This window comes from Delphinapterus leucas, chromosome 2, assembly GCF_059928025.1.
Source record: "Delphinapterus leucas isolate spDelLeu-1000000601 "Yukka" chromosome 2, BTC_Dleu_Yukka2, whole genome shotgun sequence".
NCBI lineage: Eukaryota > Metazoa > Chordata > Mammalia > Artiodactyla > Monodontidae > Delphinapterus > Delphinapterus leucas.
The window spans coordinates 40,964,000-40,981,398 of record NC_143130.1 but is presented as its reverse complement, the minus strand read 5'-3'; the positions used below and the strand labels follow the sequence as shown (position 1 = coordinate 40,981,398).

General features: G+C 52.8%; 2 protein-coding genes across 2 annotated transcripts in view; one reads left to right on the top strand and one right to left on the bottom strand.

Moving 5' to 3' along the window:
• Positions 1-6,659, top strand: part of WDR93 (WD repeat domain 93) — a 41,857-nt gene extending 35,198 nt beyond the window's left edge. Inside the window, exon 16 of the mRNA XM_022564028.3 lies at positions 6,115-6,659. Within this exon, the coding sequence (XP_022419736.1) occupies positions 6,115-6,214 (100 nt within the window). The 3' untranslated portion in view covers positions 6,215-6,659. The remainder of the gene's footprint in view (positions 1-6,114) is intronic.
• Positions 6,660-11,787: 5,128 nt separating this feature from the next.
• On the bottom strand, positions 11,788-13,308 carry MESP1 (mesoderm posterior bHLH transcription factor 1). The gene is made up of 2 exons (XM_022564021.3): positions 12,474-13,308; positions 11,788-12,149 (listed from the first exon to the last, which is right to left on the bottom strand). The coding sequence occupies exons 1-2, from the start codon at positions 13,194-13,196 to the stop codon at positions 12,075-12,077; spliced, it is 798 nt and encodes a 265-aa protein (XP_022419729.1). The 5' UTR covers positions 13,197-13,308; the 3' UTR covers positions 11,788-12,074.
• Positions 13,309-17,399: the final 4,091 nt, after the last annotated feature.

Genomic DNA, 17,399 nt, shown 5'->3' with positions numbered 1-17,399 from the left:
AGCTCCAGCTCTGGGCATCTTACCTCCTGGCTGGCAGCCGAGGGCCCAAGCAACTCAGGACACTTCAGCCCCTAACTGACATTTCCCGCCCTCAACCAGGGTGCCAGGTGGACGTTACCACTCAGACACCTGCTGAACTCTGCTATTAGCCCAATAAGGTTGCTTCACATGTAGAACTACTACCATAACATAGCAATTCCCCACTGTAAAAAATGTTATTATTTCTGATATATATATATATATATATATATATATATATATATATATATACACTTGTAAAATTTGGGAAACAGGACAATACAAAGAAGAAAATTTAAATAACCCACAACCCATCACCCCAAATCCCAGCACTGTCATTAATGTGTTAGTACATATCCTTAAGGTTTTATCCTTAGCATTTTTACTAAGTTGAGATCGTGTTCACTTTTTTAATCTGGCTTTATGTCACTCCAGAATACAACTTAATGACTTTTTAATTTTAAGAAAAACTTCCTTGTCACAGTGGTTTTTAATGTCTATGTAATTTCCGTGGGAAAGGTGTCTATAATATCCTTCCCCACCCCACTATGGTTGGGTCTGCTCTTATGAGAAGACAGTCCCTTCTGCCCTGACCTCCTCCAGTCTCTGGAACCCCAGTGGGAATTGGGAGGGACCCCTCCAGTTCCCCCTTCCCAACCGCCTCTCTTCCCTGTCAACACAGCTTAGCCCCTAGGTCCCACACCCCAACCCCTCCCCGGGAGGGACCCCAGAGGCCGGGTCGGGTGGAGGGGACTGCCTCCCAGGGAACCTTCTGCAGGGAGGAGGGCTGGAGTCAGCAGGGCTGACCAGGTGGGGCGCTGGGGGCCAGGGACAAGGCTGGGGCTAAACGGGCAGTGGGAGCTTGGGGAGGGGAAGAGCTCAAGAAAATGTTCCCTGGCTCCGAGGACCGACAGCAGGAGCCGGGAGGGGCTGCACTGTGCGGTTGGGGCAGGCCTAGCTTGAGGGGACATTTACTTGGGCCTGATCACAGTATTCAAATCATATTCCTCACGGCAACCCATTTTCTGAATTGGGTCCGAGATAATTAGGAAACACTGATTTAAAGAAGGCTCTTCCTGTTCTGCTCGCTCTGAGGTCTGACACCTGGGGCTTTTCCAAAGAGTACCCCGCCTCCAACATTTTATTATGTTAAATATACAGCAGCTTTGAAAAAAGTCAGTAAACATCCACATACCCACAACCTAGATTCTGTCATTTACATTTTACTATCGTTTCTCACACATAACCATATATGTCAGAGGATTTTAATCTTATCTTTTTTTTTTTTCTCTATTTACTCCTTGTGTCTGAAACAGTTTCCATTGGCCCTAAAACTAGGTGAAACTTTAAGGCAATGGATTCAGAGTTTCAAACTCCCGATAGTCTGTACAAATTGTTTTTGCAAAACCTGCACTTGGGACTTTTATAAATAGCCAGTGTGAAGAAGCCTGCCTTTAGGACTTTGAAAGGAGCCCAGAGAGCACCCAATGTGCCCCCCACCCCACCCCCTCCGCAGGCCTGGCTTCTGCTCCCATCCAGCCTGGGCCTCCAGGGCACCATTTCCATCTGGCTCCGCTCCCTGTTGTAGTATCTGCCATCTCAGCCGGGTCAGACTTCTGATCACAAGACAGAAATTTCAGGACACAGGAAGCTGACAGAAACAAAATGCCTCTCTCTGTCTCTCTCCCCCCTGCCCCCTTTGTTCCCTGTGGCCAAGCAGAAGGTGGGCTTCTGGGCTGACCCAACAGTCCCAGCTCCACAGGGCACACGCCCCCTTGGCGAGAGGGTCAGGCCCTGTATGGACACCAGGTGACATTTCCCTTGAGGGTGGAGGAGGAATCCCCTCCCACCCCACCCCACCCCCGTTTTTACTATCCCTGGGAGGGAAACTGTGGGCCTATCCTAACCTTCCTTTGCCTTTCTTGAGAAACAAGGGGATGAATCCCTGGAAAATTATTTATAGACTCATAGATCCCAAATGTGCATATGCCATCAGGCTACTGGAATTCAGAGGTTTTGTGGGAGGCCTTACAGATGTTCCGTCTCCTCTCCCACTTTGCAGATGGACAGTCCATCTTTTTGGAAATGTATGCACACACATTGCTTCAAAACAATAGACAGCAGTCACATTTGTTGTGCCATCATGGGAAGGAAAACCCTTTCCTTGCTGATGGTGGAGGGAGGTTGTCTCAGTCTCCAGAGAGGGCTTTCCCCAGGGGGCACCTGACAGTCAGCGCCCAGCCTCACATGAACAGGCAGCCTCCCCTGTCCCTCCTCACCGCTGAGCACTGACTACCAAGGGGAAGCACACTGCAGATGTGCTGGTACCACGTGGCAGGCGGCTACCACCACCCCTGCCCTGGCCATTGGTGGATAACCTCACCTCCCACTTCCCAGAGCATGCCAGTTCCTTGGCTGCCCTCTCACCCGGGTCTCCTGGGTCACCCCCACCCCCTGTCTCCCTCCTGATGCAGAGAAAGAGGCATCCTGCTCATACCCAAGGCCATCTCCTCCCCCAGGACACCCAGACCTTATTGTCCATCTGGTTGGTGACCTCTTCCCCTCCACTGTCCTAATCACAGGCATGTGTCCCGACCACATTCCCACGTTAGAAAACAAGCAAGCGCCTTCCCAGTTCTGCAGCCGCCTTATTTCTCCTCCCCCCAGAGCACGGCTCCCAGCAATCAGTCCACACCCCACTCCTGTGTCCTCTTTTCCCATCTGCACCCCAGCCCACTGCAGACTCACCATGGGTGTTACTCTGGCCCCACTTTCCCAGACAATATCCTCAACCAGTCATTTTTGTGAGTTTTTCCTAGTATTTCTGTAGGGTAAATTAGAGGTGGACTTTCAGAGTTACGGGGTAGGCATGTTTGAACTGGGATAGTTGTACCCACCAGCCCTCCAGAGACGGCGGATTCACTCTGCACACTCACCCCTTCCCCATACTGGCCAAGAAATGAGGGATAAAAATTGATAGCTCATTACTATTTTAATTTGGAAATTAACAAGGTTGAGCATCTATGTGCTACATCTATTGTATGTCTCTCTCCTTCTGTGACCCCACCTGGGTCTTTTTCTTACGGGTGAGTTCATTTTCTTTTGATTTTAAGAGTTCTTTGTTAATATGTTGTGAATAATTTTTCCTGCATTGTCTTTGGATAGGAGTAATTTTGGTTGCTTGTTTAGCCAAACAGAAGTTTGGTATTTTTCCATCTTCTCCCTTAGGCTTTGCTGAGGGGCGGTTGTAAAGAGCCTCAAATGCAGGGTGCAAGTCTGCAATGCGATGAGGGGTAGACGAGAGCCTCTAACTGTGTGACAGGTCAGACCTCAGTGTCCTCATATGTAAAACAGTGACAGTCCTATCTCCTCATAGGACATTGCCTGGCACATTCAGTAAAGGTTAGCCATTATTTATTACTAGATCATAGAGGAAGCCCTTCTACACTCCAACATTATATTTTAAAAGTCACCCACATCTTCTTTGAACAGATTAATGACTTTATTTTCAGTCCTCCTTTTAAAACTTGCCCTAGTTCCATCTATGCTCTGCCTCCTGGCTGGTCGCTCACTGATTCCATGTTGTCCTGACCCCTCTGCCCAGCAATTTTACTTCCACTTACTTAGTAGCAGCAATAGTATTATTATAATTAACTTTTACTGGAACTCTCCTACACTATTGGTGGGAATGTAAATTGGTGCAGCCAACAGTTTGGAGGTTCCTCAGAAAACTAAAAATAGAATTACCATATGATCCAGCAGTTCCACTCCTGGGCATATATCTGGACAAAACTATAATTCAAAATGATACATGCACCCCTACGTTCATAGCAGCACTATTCACAATACCCAAGACATGGAAACCACCTAAATGTCCATCGATAGATGAATGGATAAAGAAGATGTGGTACCTATATACAATGAAATACTACTCAGTCATAAAGAAGAACAAAATAATGCCATTTGCAGCAACGTGGATGCAACTAGAGATTATCATACTAAGTGAAGAAGTCAGAAAGAGAAAGACAAATACCATATGATATCACTTATATGTGGAATCTAAAATATGACACAAATGAACCTACCTATGAAACAGAAACAGAATCACGGACATAGAGAACAGATTGGTGGTTGCCAAGGGGGAGTGGGTTGAGGGAGGGATGGAGTGGGAGGTTGGGGTGAGCAGATGTAAGCTTTTATATATAGAATGGATAAACAGCAAGGTCCTACTATATAGCACAGAGACCTATATTCAATATCCTATGATAGGGACTTCCCTGGCGGTCCAGTGGGTAAGACTGCGCACTTCCAATGCACGGGGCCCAGGTTCGATTCCTGTGGGAACTAGATCCCACATGCATGTTGCAACTAAGAAGTCAGCGTTATGCAATTAAGACCCGGGGCAGCCTAAATAAATAAATAAATAAATATTTTAAAAAAATATCCTGTGATAAACCATAATGGAAAAGAATATTTAAAAAAAGAATGTATATATATATATATATGTATAACTGATTCACTTTGCTGTACTGCAGTCTTTAACACAACATTGTAAATCAACTATACTTCAATTTTAAAAAATGAAAAACAATTAACCTTTACTGAGCACCTACTGTATGCCAGGTACTATGCTAAGTACTTTGTGGCATATCTTGTTTCTTACTATGATTATTATCATCCCCACAGTACAGCGAGGAAGACAGAGGTCAAATTGCCCGTCCAGGGTCAGCACCTTATAAGTGAAGTAGCTGGGTTTGCACACAAGCAGTGAGGGGCCAAGGCCTGAGTTTCTAACCTGCATAGCCTCTGCCTGCCCCCTGCCCATCCGCTCCCCCCGCAACACACATATATACACACACACACTGCATACTGGAATCTCCAAGCGTCATCAATAGGGAAAGAGAATGAGGCAGATCTGAGTGCCTCCTGGAAGCAACTGCTAGGATACATTTTCAGTGAAAAAGGCAGACGGCACAAAAGTGTGTTGCACACTTCCATTTAAATTTTAAAAAAGATTCTATGCATGTCTGTACTTGTGTGTATGAACAGTATTCAAGGATTTATAAGGAGTTGTTAATTACAGTTGCTTTGGGAAGAGAAAATAAGGATCTGAGGTGAGAAGGAGATTTAATTGTATACTCACTTGTATCCTTGGTTTCTTTTTTAAAAGCAAAGCATAGGTTACTTCTTTAAGTTAAAGAAAAAAAAATGCTTTAATGCACTGTGTACCAGACATCTCCATGTGACTGTCCCATAGGCAGAGCCGCAAAAAACTGCAGTCCCTGTCTTTCCCCACAAAAGGGTCCCTTCTCCCGTTTGCCCTAAGCTTTTAAACATTTTTTAAAACGTCGCTCACTCAGGAACCAGAGGCAGAAAGCTGGCAGCAGCCTGCATCCTCTCCCCAGAATGAAGGCCTCCTCCTGCCTGCTTGCTGTGGCCAGCTCACGTGCAGAATGAGGGGAGACCCTGGGCTTCTCTGATTCTTCCACACTGACTATGCATTTATTTGTTATTTTTTAAAAACCTATTATTTTTTTTAAAAAAACTCAACTCAAAAATCTTAACTTCTGAGAGCACTCCCCAAGCAGGGAGTGCTGCTCTCTGCACTTTACCTCTATAGCTCTTAAATGCCTCCTATTACAAATGTTCTTTTCCTCTCCTCCCTCTTACTAAACTGGGGGGGAGGGGCGGCTGTTTTAGTCACTTTGATCTTTCCAACACGTCCACCAGTGCCGGTGGCTAGTAGATGCTCAAGGAATGTTTGTTAAATGTAACTATTGGCATTCTGATGTATTTAACGTTGGTCCTGCAAACAGACTTTTAGTTTGTAAATTCACCATGCCTCTTATCACTGTACATTTCCTAGTTTAGGATGCTAGACCTATATTGTTCCTTCAGTAAAGCTGTTTCGAGTGCCTTCTGTGCAGCAGGCTGAGTCCTGAGAACACAGACAGGAAGCAGATGTGTCATTTGGAGAGTTTCTTATATCAGCCCAGGGTGGTCAGGGTCTGCCCTGGGGACCTAAGAGCCCCCGGGGCAGGGTTGGGGGGAACGTAGAGCAAAGCAGGTTCCTCTCATCAACTGTGTGGCCCACAGGTTTCGGAAGCTGGTGAAGAACAAGGTGAAAGAACAGGAGTACTGGACCCGGCTTCGGAGGTATTCCTCGCTTCTCCAAAGAGAGAACCTCAACAAGTGACAGGGCTGCTGCCCTGGGCTCTCTGAAAAGTTGGCAGCAGGCAGGCTTTGCCCTGGAATGCTGTGAGGTCAAGAGACACAGTGACAAAGGGCTGCAGCTCAGTAGGCCTAAGGGGCCTAGCCTTGCAGTCTGGGACCTCTGCAGAGCCAGCAAGGGGAGAGGCCCAGTTTGGGGGGCCTTCAACCACTAAGCCACTTGTCGGAATCCTCAGGCGGGCAGATGTGTCACCTAAATAAACAGCGATACTGTCTCCAGACTCCAAAGCTGCTGTGGTGTGTAACCTTCATTCCCACCCAGTCCAGACCCCCAGCAGGGCCCAGGCAATGATGTCAGCCAGAGTCTCAGGCCTTGTGAGGACCGCTTGCCTTATAGGACCAGGAGACACTTTGTTCAAATGAGCAAGACGCCCAGTCCACCCCAGCTACTGTGTGGCCTCCTTTTCTCTCCACCTACTTCTTTTCCCTCTCTTTGCTGTCTCATAACCTTATGGAATCAGTTTGGAGAGGCTGAGGCTCAGAGAGGTTGAGTGACTGCCTGAGGTCACACAGGTATGAGAGGCAAAGTAGGGGCAGGTGAGGAGGCAGGCAGGAACTGTGCCACTACTGCCTCTTGCCTTCTGGTCTGGGAACCCTAGAGGAGGCTGGGGGACCTGGGGGCACAGGAAGAGGGCGGAGAAGTGCCTTTTTCTTTTCTAGAAACTGTCCTTCCCAGGAAAACTGGGTGGAGGAGTCCCCTGCAGCTCAAGGCCTACATCTGCCTCTCCGAGGACACCGTGTGGTACCTTTGAGAACTGCAAGTGGTTAGTGCCTCCGGCCCTCCCCCAAGACGGCCCACCAAGGCCAAACGCTTACATTGTTTTGTGACCGCAGCTGCTTTTGTGTCCCCATCCACCTTCTCCCCTGGGTCACACACACTCTTTGTTGGCACGACACCGCCCTCATGGTGCTGATACCGACTATAGCTGACTGTCCCCTGGATGAAGAGGTCCCCACCTGAGACACTCTGCCCCTTGCCCTCCCCCGGATGGGAATGAAAACACAGCAGCAAAAACAACTTTCTACAACAATCCTTTTCCACAGTAGGCATGGTGGCAGCTCTCTCTGAGATGAGGAAGGAAAACTTAGGATGATAGTCTTGGCCTTACAGGCCACCTAAATGTGACGGGGAACTAACATTTACGGGGCAGCTACCGTGGTCTGTGTATTTTTCATATAAGCCTTGTGAAATGTAGATATCATTACCCCCATTTTACATGAGAGGGAAATTGACACTCAGGTTACACAGCTTGGAATAGCCTGTATCAAATCCTGATGGACTTTTTCAACAGCAAGTGACAGAAACCCACCTCAAACTAACTTTAGCAACAAGGGGAATTTGTTGGCTCATGTAGTGTAAAAGTCCAGGCATAATGCTTTCCATGTGGCTGGACCCCGGTGTTGGATAAGAGCAGGAATCCTTCTCCGCCTCTCAGTTTTTTTTGTTTTTTTGTGGGTTTTTTTTGCGGTACGCGGGCCTCTCACTGTTGTGGCCTCTCCCGTTGCGGAGCACAGGCTCCAGATGCGCAGGCTCAGCGGTCATGGCTCACGGGCCCAGCCGCTCCGCAGCATGTGGGATCTTTCCAGACCGGGGCACGAACCCGTGTCCTCTGCATCGGCAGGCGGACTCTCAACCACTGCGCCACCCACCAGGGAAGCCCTGCCTCTCAGTTTTGACTCCCTTTCCAGGTAAGCCCTCTGCTTGAGCGGCACCACGGCCACCAACAGCACCCACAGTGAGTGTCCCTTTCTCGATGGTTCCAGCAAAGTCCTGAGCCTGTTCCTCACCCGCCTGCATGTGGTCACATCCCTGAACCACTCACCATGACGACCTCACCAGCCTGCGCACATGCCCATCCCTGGAGGGGCATGGAGGTCATGGCCACCCAAACTAAGGAAGGGGGAGCTGTCTGGAGAAAAGAAAATGACAGGCCGCAAGGGACGAAGGCAGGAGGGATGCTGAACAGGCCGAGACAACGGAGGTGCCCTGTCCACCCTTTCCAAAGTCACATGCAGCCAACGCCAGGCCACCTCCTCATTTCCTAGCGTGCATGGGGGAAGCGAGGAGGGCTGGGGCATTCACAGGGAGCCTTAGGTGCTGGGGCCCACAGAGGGAGGAAGAAGGAACAGGGCTGGCAAAGTGCCAGAAGATGGGCAGAAGAGGCCCAGGTGGCGATAGGCTGGGGATACAGGGCACTAGCGCTGGTGCACCACTGGGGCTGTGCCAGTGGCCCCCAAAGAGGTCCTTGCCCACTGGGAGAAAGGGCCCCTTAGGAGCAGCACCAAGAAGCTTGGGTCTTCTCAGGGGAGTGTTGGGACTAGGGTGAGGCAAATGAGTGCCTGGGGTACAAAGTTGAGGAGGCACTTACCCTCAGCGTTGTGCAAATGCAGGGTCTGCCCCTGGGGGAGAGCTGGGGAATGGACAAAGTGGCCCTGGCCTCGCCCTGGGATAAACAGGGGCTTTGCAGTTAGGGCTCGCTTCCCTCCACAGCCCTGTGCCAGCCTCGTTCTCCAGGTAGGGGGTGTTTCAGAATCCTGGGGCATCCATGTGCCCCTCAGATGGACCTGTTTATTTAGCAACGCATGGCCAACGCACGGCCCTCCTCCAGGTGCACCACCTGCCCACCCACGGCTGAGCCCAGCTCTCCAGCCCTGCTACCAGGACAGTCCGCCATCTGCCGATACAGACAACTCATGACCACCAGCCCTTCCCTCTGCCCCTGGGTTCATACGATGACCCAAGTGGCGTGTCCTTGAATAAATGTTTTGCATGTCGACCAATCAGCTTAGCTGCTCCTCCTTAAAACACTGGCCCGTCCAGCATCAGCATCTACACAGTACAGCTGTCTCGGCGGGAGCAACACGTGTGGTCAGTAGGCAGTGGCAGGTCCCTGCTGGCAACGGCACTGGTGGCCCATGTGCTTTAGGAGCTTTATTTCACACCCTCAACATGCTCACACACTCGCCTGCCAGGCTAAGGCAAAGACCAGATTTGTCGACTACCACCCACCATTGTCCCCACCCCAATAGCCGCGCACCAGCTTTGTGAAAAATTCCTTGACCTTTTTCTGTGCTCCAGCGTCCTGATCTATAAAATAGGTATAAGCACCACCTGCCCGCCTCACCTGTGGCTCTGAGGCTAAAATGACTTGAAATTGCTGCTCCATATATGTCTGACCCCTTGGGCTTCGAAGGCGGAAAGCAGGGCAGCACTGTTGGCTGGCGGCGACCAGCGTGCCGGCGGATCCGCAGGCCAGGCCTCTGATGCCATCCTCCCCCTCCTCCCACTTCTAGCAGGACGGTGCCCAGACCACTCTGGACCAGCCCCAGGTGAGGTGAGGCGCCACCCAGCACCCTCTGTCCTTGCTCAGCTGTCGCAAAGGCAGTGCACCATCGGGGAAGCACACAGGCAGGCCCTAGAGTCACACCCGCGTCCCAGTCCCAGCGCTGCCACTGAATATCCGCACGGGCGCGTTAGTTAGCCTCTTCCTTCCCTAACTGCCCATCCTCAAGATGGCCCTGCTAACTGGGGTTAGCTCACAGGTTAGCAGAGAACTGAGAGCGAGCACTCGCCCAGGGCTCACCTACCTGGACGCTGCTTGGTCCTCCTCCCGCTGGGTGTGAGTGCGGCCAGCCCAGGAAGGGGGTGGGGGCGTGGGAGTGGTGGGAGGCGCCCCCTTCCCATCTCCAGACCTCTCTTATTAACAGGGACGTGCTAATGAAAATTCACACCCAGGTGCTAATAAACAGTGGGCCGCTCCTGGGCTCGGAGAGCAAGTCTCCGCAGGGGAGGGGGCTGGCCGATGAGCCCCACTTATCTGTGAAAAGACTTGCTAATAACTTTAATTCCCCGTCCTAAACCACGGGGCCTTTGCCATGTAAATAGATTTTCTAAACTGGGCTGGGTCCTGGAAAAGACTTCCCGTTCTGCTCCTTCGGGCTCTGGGAGGGGAGGGCGCGTTGAGGGTGGAGATGCGGGAAAGGGGGCGGATCAGCGAAGGTGTGAGGTCCCGCCCCCCTGCAGGGCCTCTGCTTTTGGACCGCACTCTTTGCAGCCCAACGCTGGCCAGGGTGCGCCCGGGCTTCTGAATTATACAGTGAGCCCCCCACCCCACTCTGAATCACTGCCCCTCCTGGCCTGGGCCAGAGCGCTGGAAATGATGTCCAAAGTGGTTTCAAAACAAACCTATCAATATCAATGGATAAATAAACTGTGGTATATCCATACAATGGAATAGCATTGAGCAATAAAAAGAAACAAAGTACCGGTACATGAGAAAATATGATGCTAAGTGAAAGAAGCAAGATGCAAAAGGCCTCATGTTACATGATTCCATTCATACTAAATGTCCAGAACAGGCAAATCTATAGAGATAGAAAGCAGATGAGCTGGCTGGGGTGGGGAGTGGGGGAACTGAATCATGGGGAGTCACTGTTAATGGTTACAGGGTCTCTTTTGGGGGGTGATGAAAATTACCCAAAATTAGACAGTGGTGATGGTTACAGAACTGTATGAATATACCAAAACCATTGAATTATGTACTTTAAGAGTGAATTTCATGGTACATAAATTATATCTCAATAAAGCTCTTATAAAAAATGCCAAGGCCAGTATTTCAAAGATGCTTGAGCAGGGCAGAGGGGAAAAACTGAGTATCCATAGATGGCTGAGGAACCCTCAGGACAGAGAGGCTACACCCCCTTAACCCACCTCACCACCCCCCAGGCTTGACTGCTCACCAGACCCCCTGACTGAGGCCAGGCTCCTTCAGGGCTCAAGGCTCCCCCTTCCCCACACAGCACTTCCCTAACCTGAATCCAAGCCTGGTTCCAGGTCAGCTCTGTGGATTTGGATGCAACCAATGGACCTCTCATCTCACCCTAGCCAGGCCTCTGGGAGGTCACAGTTACTTAAACTTGGGGCTGACCACTGATATTATTTCATGTCTCTAAACCACATAGGAGAGAAACCAGAGTGAAGGGAGATGGGAAAATCCCAGGGTCCAGGCCTAACACTCCAGCACAAGAGGAATAAGGACTTGGGACACATGCAATGAGCCCTTGGAGCTGGTGTCCCCTCAGACCCCAGAATGAATGGAGCTGGCAAAACCCTACCAGAGCTGAGAGCCCGGATTCTGAAGTCATACCTAGGCTTGAGTGCTGACCCTTGGCTTATCCTTCTGCAAAATGATTACTTAGGTATGAAATGTGTAAAGGACCTGGTGCACAGTAAGTACGCACTAATGGAAATGCATTTTCTACAGAGATACTTGGTTTTATTCAAGCTCCCCACCAGATTCAAAGAAAAGATGGACAGACTCTGCTTGCTGCCACTTTCTCCATAGAATCTCCTCCCTCCTCAGGCTAACCCATCTGGAACAGGAGGTGCTAAGCCAGGGCTGGGGAAAAGGAGGAAGGGGTCTGAGCCTGTGGGCTTTGGGGGCTGAAGACTGCAAGAAACCCTCCCAACTCTCCTACGTCCTTTGGAGGAGAAGAAGGGAGCTTTGTGCCCCTGTAGAGAAAGAAGAACTTGCCAAGTGACACCAGCACAAAATTTATTCACAAATAAATAAACACGTACTAGGCAGAGCCTCCTGCCTGCCTCAAAGTGTCTACCCTCTGGGTCCCTCCATCACGGGAGGGGTTGGGGAAGTCCGTCCTGGGTGGGGACAGGCTCTCCCTTTCAGCAATGCCCATGCCAGTATCGCCAGTGCCCTCTTCCAGGAAAGGGAGTCTAGAGTGGGACCTCTTCGAAGGCGCAGAGGCCAAAAAGGCGTCGGTGCTCACAGAACGGGGCGCCAGATGTCCGCCGTCACTTCAACTACTCAGGCCGGCGGCCACTCCAGGGGCGAGAGGGGCATCCAGGTCTCCAGCAGGGCCAGTACGTCGCCGGGAAAGAGCTTGAGGAGAGAGGGAACAGCGAGGCCCTCAGCGTTGGACACCGAGCGTGGGTGTCCGCCTCGCGAGCTCCACTTCCAGGGCGCCTCTGGCGGGGAGCGGGACCCGCCCCCTGCGTGTACTCTCCCTCCCCTCGCCGCTCGAGCGCCCCGGGCACACCAACTCTGTTGCTCCGGAGGGCGAGCAGGCGAGGCCGGGCCGTCAGTGGGGAAGCCGCACGGGGGCTGGTCCCCGCAGTGCGCGCCGGGGGGCGCGAGACAGCAGGTAGCGCCATCCACTACTGCGCCGCGCCCGGAGGGAGCTCCGCGCGGGAAGGAAGTACTAACCGGAGATGAGGGGCCTGGCTCCATCGCCGGCCCTTCCGGGCACGCCGTCTCGTTGTAAAGCACCGGCGGATCGCGCGGCTCGGGCGCCGCTAGGGCTCCGGGGTAGGCGGGCGGGGACCCCCAGGACACCACGGCGCTGGCGGCTGAGCCCAGGTCTGGGCCGCACGCCTGTGCCTGAGTCTGCATCTGCGTCTGCGTCTGCGCCTGCGCGGGGCCGCCGTCGGGGCACAGCGGGCAGCCTCGAGGGACCACTGCGTCGCTGTGCCGCCGGCGCCGGCGCTGCAGGCTCTCCTCGCTGAGGCCCAGCACGGCCGACAGGTGGCCGATGTAGCGGATGGCCAGGCGCAGCGTCTCGATCTTGGTCAGGCTCTGGCCGGCAGGCGCCACGGACGGCGGCAGAAAGCGGCGCAGCTCGTGCAGGGCGCGGGCGAGCGTGCGCATGCGCAGCTTCTCGCGCTCGCTGGCGCTCTGCCGCTGCCCGCTGCCTAGGCGGCTGCTGCGGGCGCCGCGCCTCCCCGCAGTCGGGGCGCGGAGGGCGGCGCTGGTGACGGGCCTCCCGGGGCTAGACACGGGGCTGCTGGCCGGGGCGCTGCCCCAGGAATCCGGGGACGAGGCGGGCGAGCAGCCACAGTCCCTGTTGGAGGCCGGCGGCGGCCGAGCTGGGCCCCAGCCCGCGGAGAAGATCCAGGACTCAGAGAGCGGCGGGCACAGGGACTGGGCCATGGCAGCGCCGGCGCGTCTGGGGGCCGGCGGCCAGCGACCGCTTTATCCTGAGCCCGAGGTGTGAAGTGGCCCCTTCCAGGCCGCATCAGCACTTCAAAGCGGGCTCGGGGCCTGGTGGGGGCGGGGCTTGACCCTTTGAACCAACGGGGGGGCGAAGGTGCCTGCCCGTTGGCTGCGCCAGGTTGGCCCCTCCTGGGTGCTCGCATGGGCACCTGACCCAGACACTCGGGCCTCCTGCCTGCGCCAGTGCCGGCGCTGTCCAGGGTGTTGGGCCAGCTCAGTAGGTTAAAGGAAGCGAGGTCCGGGAACTGGAGGTTCAGTACTTAGGTTTGGGTCTGCCTTCACCTGTTGGGGACCTTATGCAAATTCTTAAGTTTTCTTGAATCTTCGTTTCCAGTTTGAATGATGGGAGCCTCAGGGCATAGTGCAGCCAGGTCTGTGGACTCGTATAGTGACCAGGAGTGGGGCCCTTATTCCTGCCAGAGGCCAGAGTAATCCGTTCCTCCTCTGAGGCAGGTTGGTCCTGGGTGCACCCTTCCCTGGTGGTGGTGGTGAGTGGGAGGGACAAGGCTACCCTAGGTAAATCCAACAAGCTGGCTGAATCTGGGCAGGTTGCTGGACCGTCTGAGTGGAGGGAGAGGAAGCCTGCTGCCCTCCAGGCCACCTTCAGCCTGGCAGGATTAAGGGCTCGGCCTGTTGCCACAGCTGCCACCACTTGCCTCTAGCTGGTATTCTGCCACTTTGGGGCAGGTATAACGGGCCTTGCCAATGAAATGTGAGTGCAAATGACACAGAAAAAAAAGCATTTAACAAAATTCAGGGGAATTCCCTGGTGGTCCAGTGGTTAGGATTGGGCTCTCTCACTGCTGTGTTCAATCCCTGGTCAGGGAACTAAGATCCCACAAACCACAGAGAAGCCAAGAAAAAAAAAATCAGCACCCCTTCATGATAAAAATTCTCAGCAAACTCAGACTAAAGGAGAACTTTCTCAGTCTGATGAAAAGCATCTACAAAGAAGCTACAGCGAACAGCATACTAAATAGTGAAAGACTGAAAGATTTCCCACTAATACTGAAAACAAGGTGAGGATGTCTGCTCCTACCACATGCCTCTTCAACGTTGCCGGGGGGCGGGGCGGTGCATATAGCTTGAGCAGTAAGGAAAGAGAAATAAAAGGCTTACAGATTGGAAAGGAAGAAATAAAACTCTATTTATGGACATGATTGTCCACATGGGAAATCTCAGATAATCTACTATATTGCCTGCCTGACCCCTCAGGTTTGAGTTTGCACATTGTCAAAATAGCCATTTCATGCATGGATGTCTGCTCTCCAGCTAGACTGTGAAGTACCCGGTGTCTGGTATCATGTCTTCAAAAGAAGTGGTAAAAAAAAAAAAAGAAGAAGAAGTGGTATCTAGGGCCTCTTTCAGTGCCGGCGGTCTACTGTTTTGCATCCCTCATGGCTTCCAGTTCTGTGAGATTGATGGCCGAGCTGGTTTGTAGCAAAGAAAGCCAAGTGGCTTGGTACCTTCTTCCTGGGCATCTCTGCTCACCACCTCCCCCCTCCCCTTGTCTCTTTTTTCTTCTACTGCCCTTGGCCTTTTCTAACACCCTCTATACCCTCTACCCTGCAGTCTGTCCCAGCAACCCCAGATGCTTATGCCCATGGTCACATCCAGGACAGGCAATGCCAACCCACCACTGGGGAAAAGGGGAGGAGCCCACTCCATGGGCACATGCCATGGGACCCTGTGAGAGCCTGGCCTAGGCCTGCAGCTGTCAGCAGGGTCTGCCCCTTCTGGACCCTGGCCAATGGATGCCTTCCTGGGGTTCCATATCCAAGCCAAGAACCTGGCATTAGAGCCCAGTGATGGTCCCTTTGATCCACTGGACCAGAGCTAACAAATTGTGAGAATTGGTTGTGCACCCAAGCAGCGGGAGCTGCAGCCTAAAAGCTGGACAGGCAGGAGGGGTGGGATCTCAGAGGGCTCTGGGCATTCTGTTGCCAACCTCTGAATGTCAAAAAATTCCTCCAATTCCCACGATTCTGATTTCCACTTTGTAGCTAATAATTGAGAAAACTCAGAATGACCAAAAACTCCTAATCAGCCACGCTTTTGTTACATTGTTATACATTTGAAAATATAATACACACACGTGGTTAAGAGTTGAACAAGTACAGAGGGTATAACAAATCTCTTTCCTATTCTCCGTCTGAGGCCTCCAATTCCTGGTCCAGAGGAAACCACCATTCCTGGTTTGTGGGCAGCAATGCTCTGAAGTGAAGTTTTATTTTATTAAGTACAAAATCAACTAGACATTCTTTAAACAAGAGGCCATATGTGTGGAAGGCAGACTGTTTATCCTGAAAACACAGCTCTGGCCCCTGAGGATGCTCAGATCTGGGACCGAACAGTTAACATTCATCGCTCACTTACATGGGAGCCACTGAGAGATCTGGAACAGGAGAGAAACGCCATGAGAGAGGGTTAAAAAGACCCAGGTGTGTCTGTGGAGGCAAAGAACTCATAAAAATGGCATGAGAGACAGGGCAGATGGGAGGGTTCCACCCCCAACCCCAGTCCTTTAGTCTCCAGCCCTAAGGCTGACAAATTGGATGTGCCACGTGGGAGTCCCTCCCTTTCCTGCTGCCTCTGAGTCTTGGGGCCCAGAGTGTGTAAGGGCTGTGGTCAGTGGGCCTGATGAAGCCAAGTGGGGGCAAAGGGGGGACCCCCAACCTAGATCCTGGGCTCTACCCCCTCCTGTCAGCCAGCCTCCCTCTTCCCTCGCCCCCATGCCTCTCTCACCTTTGATCTCCTTATCGCCAGCCTCTCCGGTGGCTTCATTAGGGAGCTGCCCCAGTTAATGAGTTCTCCGGGCAGCACGGCCCACACCACCCTCCTGCTGGGGTGAGGACTTCACACCTCTGGGGCCTGTGTTTTGACAAGTGCCGGAGCCAGTGGCTCTTGCTCCCCTGGCCCGAGCCTGCCGTCGCCTGCCAACGTGTAAGGCTGGGAAATGAGGCCTTGGGGCAGCCCCACCAAGCGGAGGTGAGAGTTCAGTCAGGGTCCTTGGCCAGGGTGGGGGCAGGCAGGACAGGGCAGCACCCTCTCAGGCTGGGGCCCCCGTCTCATCCTTCCCGCTAGGAACTAGCCGGCTTCCTCAGGCCAAGCCTGGGTCTTGGGCGCTCTCCCCCTCCCACCTCCCAGCCTCAGCGCCCTCATTTTCCCAGCCAGGCCCTCTGACATAGGAGTGCTAATCAAAGGTGCAATGTCAGTACTGCCCTTGCAGCCCCTAATCCCCATCCCCTCGGGGGCCAGAGGCCCCAGGAGAAGGAAGCAGCTCTCTGCTACCGCCAGCCTGTTTGGCATCAGCAGGCGCACCTCCTGGGAAGCTCCTAATTTGGGTGTTTCCTATTGCCAGGGATCTTCCCGCCACACCTCGGCACCAGCCTGAGAGGCAAGCCCTTTCAGGGGAGGGATTGTTATTCATGAAGTCCCCACCTTTAGACAGCCTAGGACACCCCTCTGGGGTGTGGCCAGTGTGGCTTAGAATAGAACCCCTGCCCTGCCATATACCTCTTGTGTCACTTGGGTAACTCACTCTCCATCTCTGGGCCCCAGCCTCTGCTTCTGTGCCATGAGTAATACCTACTGTGCTGATGTGATGTGGGTGTCATTGCCTTGCTTTGTAGTTAAAGACACGGAGGAGCAGAGCAGCGGTCCTATGTCACATGGCTAGTAGGGGCAGAGCTGGGATCCATGTGGCTCTGTCTGGGACCAAAGCCAGTGTTCTGTCCTACCACCAGCTCCCCTGTCTCCTCTGGAGGACTTGATTGGCTCCTTTCCTCCTGGAGGGCCACCTGGAGAGTGAGGGTGCCGAGGTGGGGACGACGCCCCATAGTCCCCAAGCCTCCATGAAACCTCACTACAAGTCACTGGGACCTGTTGAGATGTAAAAAGAAAAACATTTCCAGACCCACGCTGGAGATGCTTGAACCAGAATCCCTGGAGGAGATTCTGGGTATGAAAAGTAAAATCTCCCAAGAATTATGAAGCTTGGCCACTTTTGAGAAGCAATGCCCTATAGTGAGCACCCCCCAATCCAGAGAGTGGAAAAGGCACGGGGAGTGCCCAGCCCCCCACCATGGAGCCTAAGCCCCATGGGTCGTGGATAGATGAGGCCGTGCTTGTGCTGGAGAG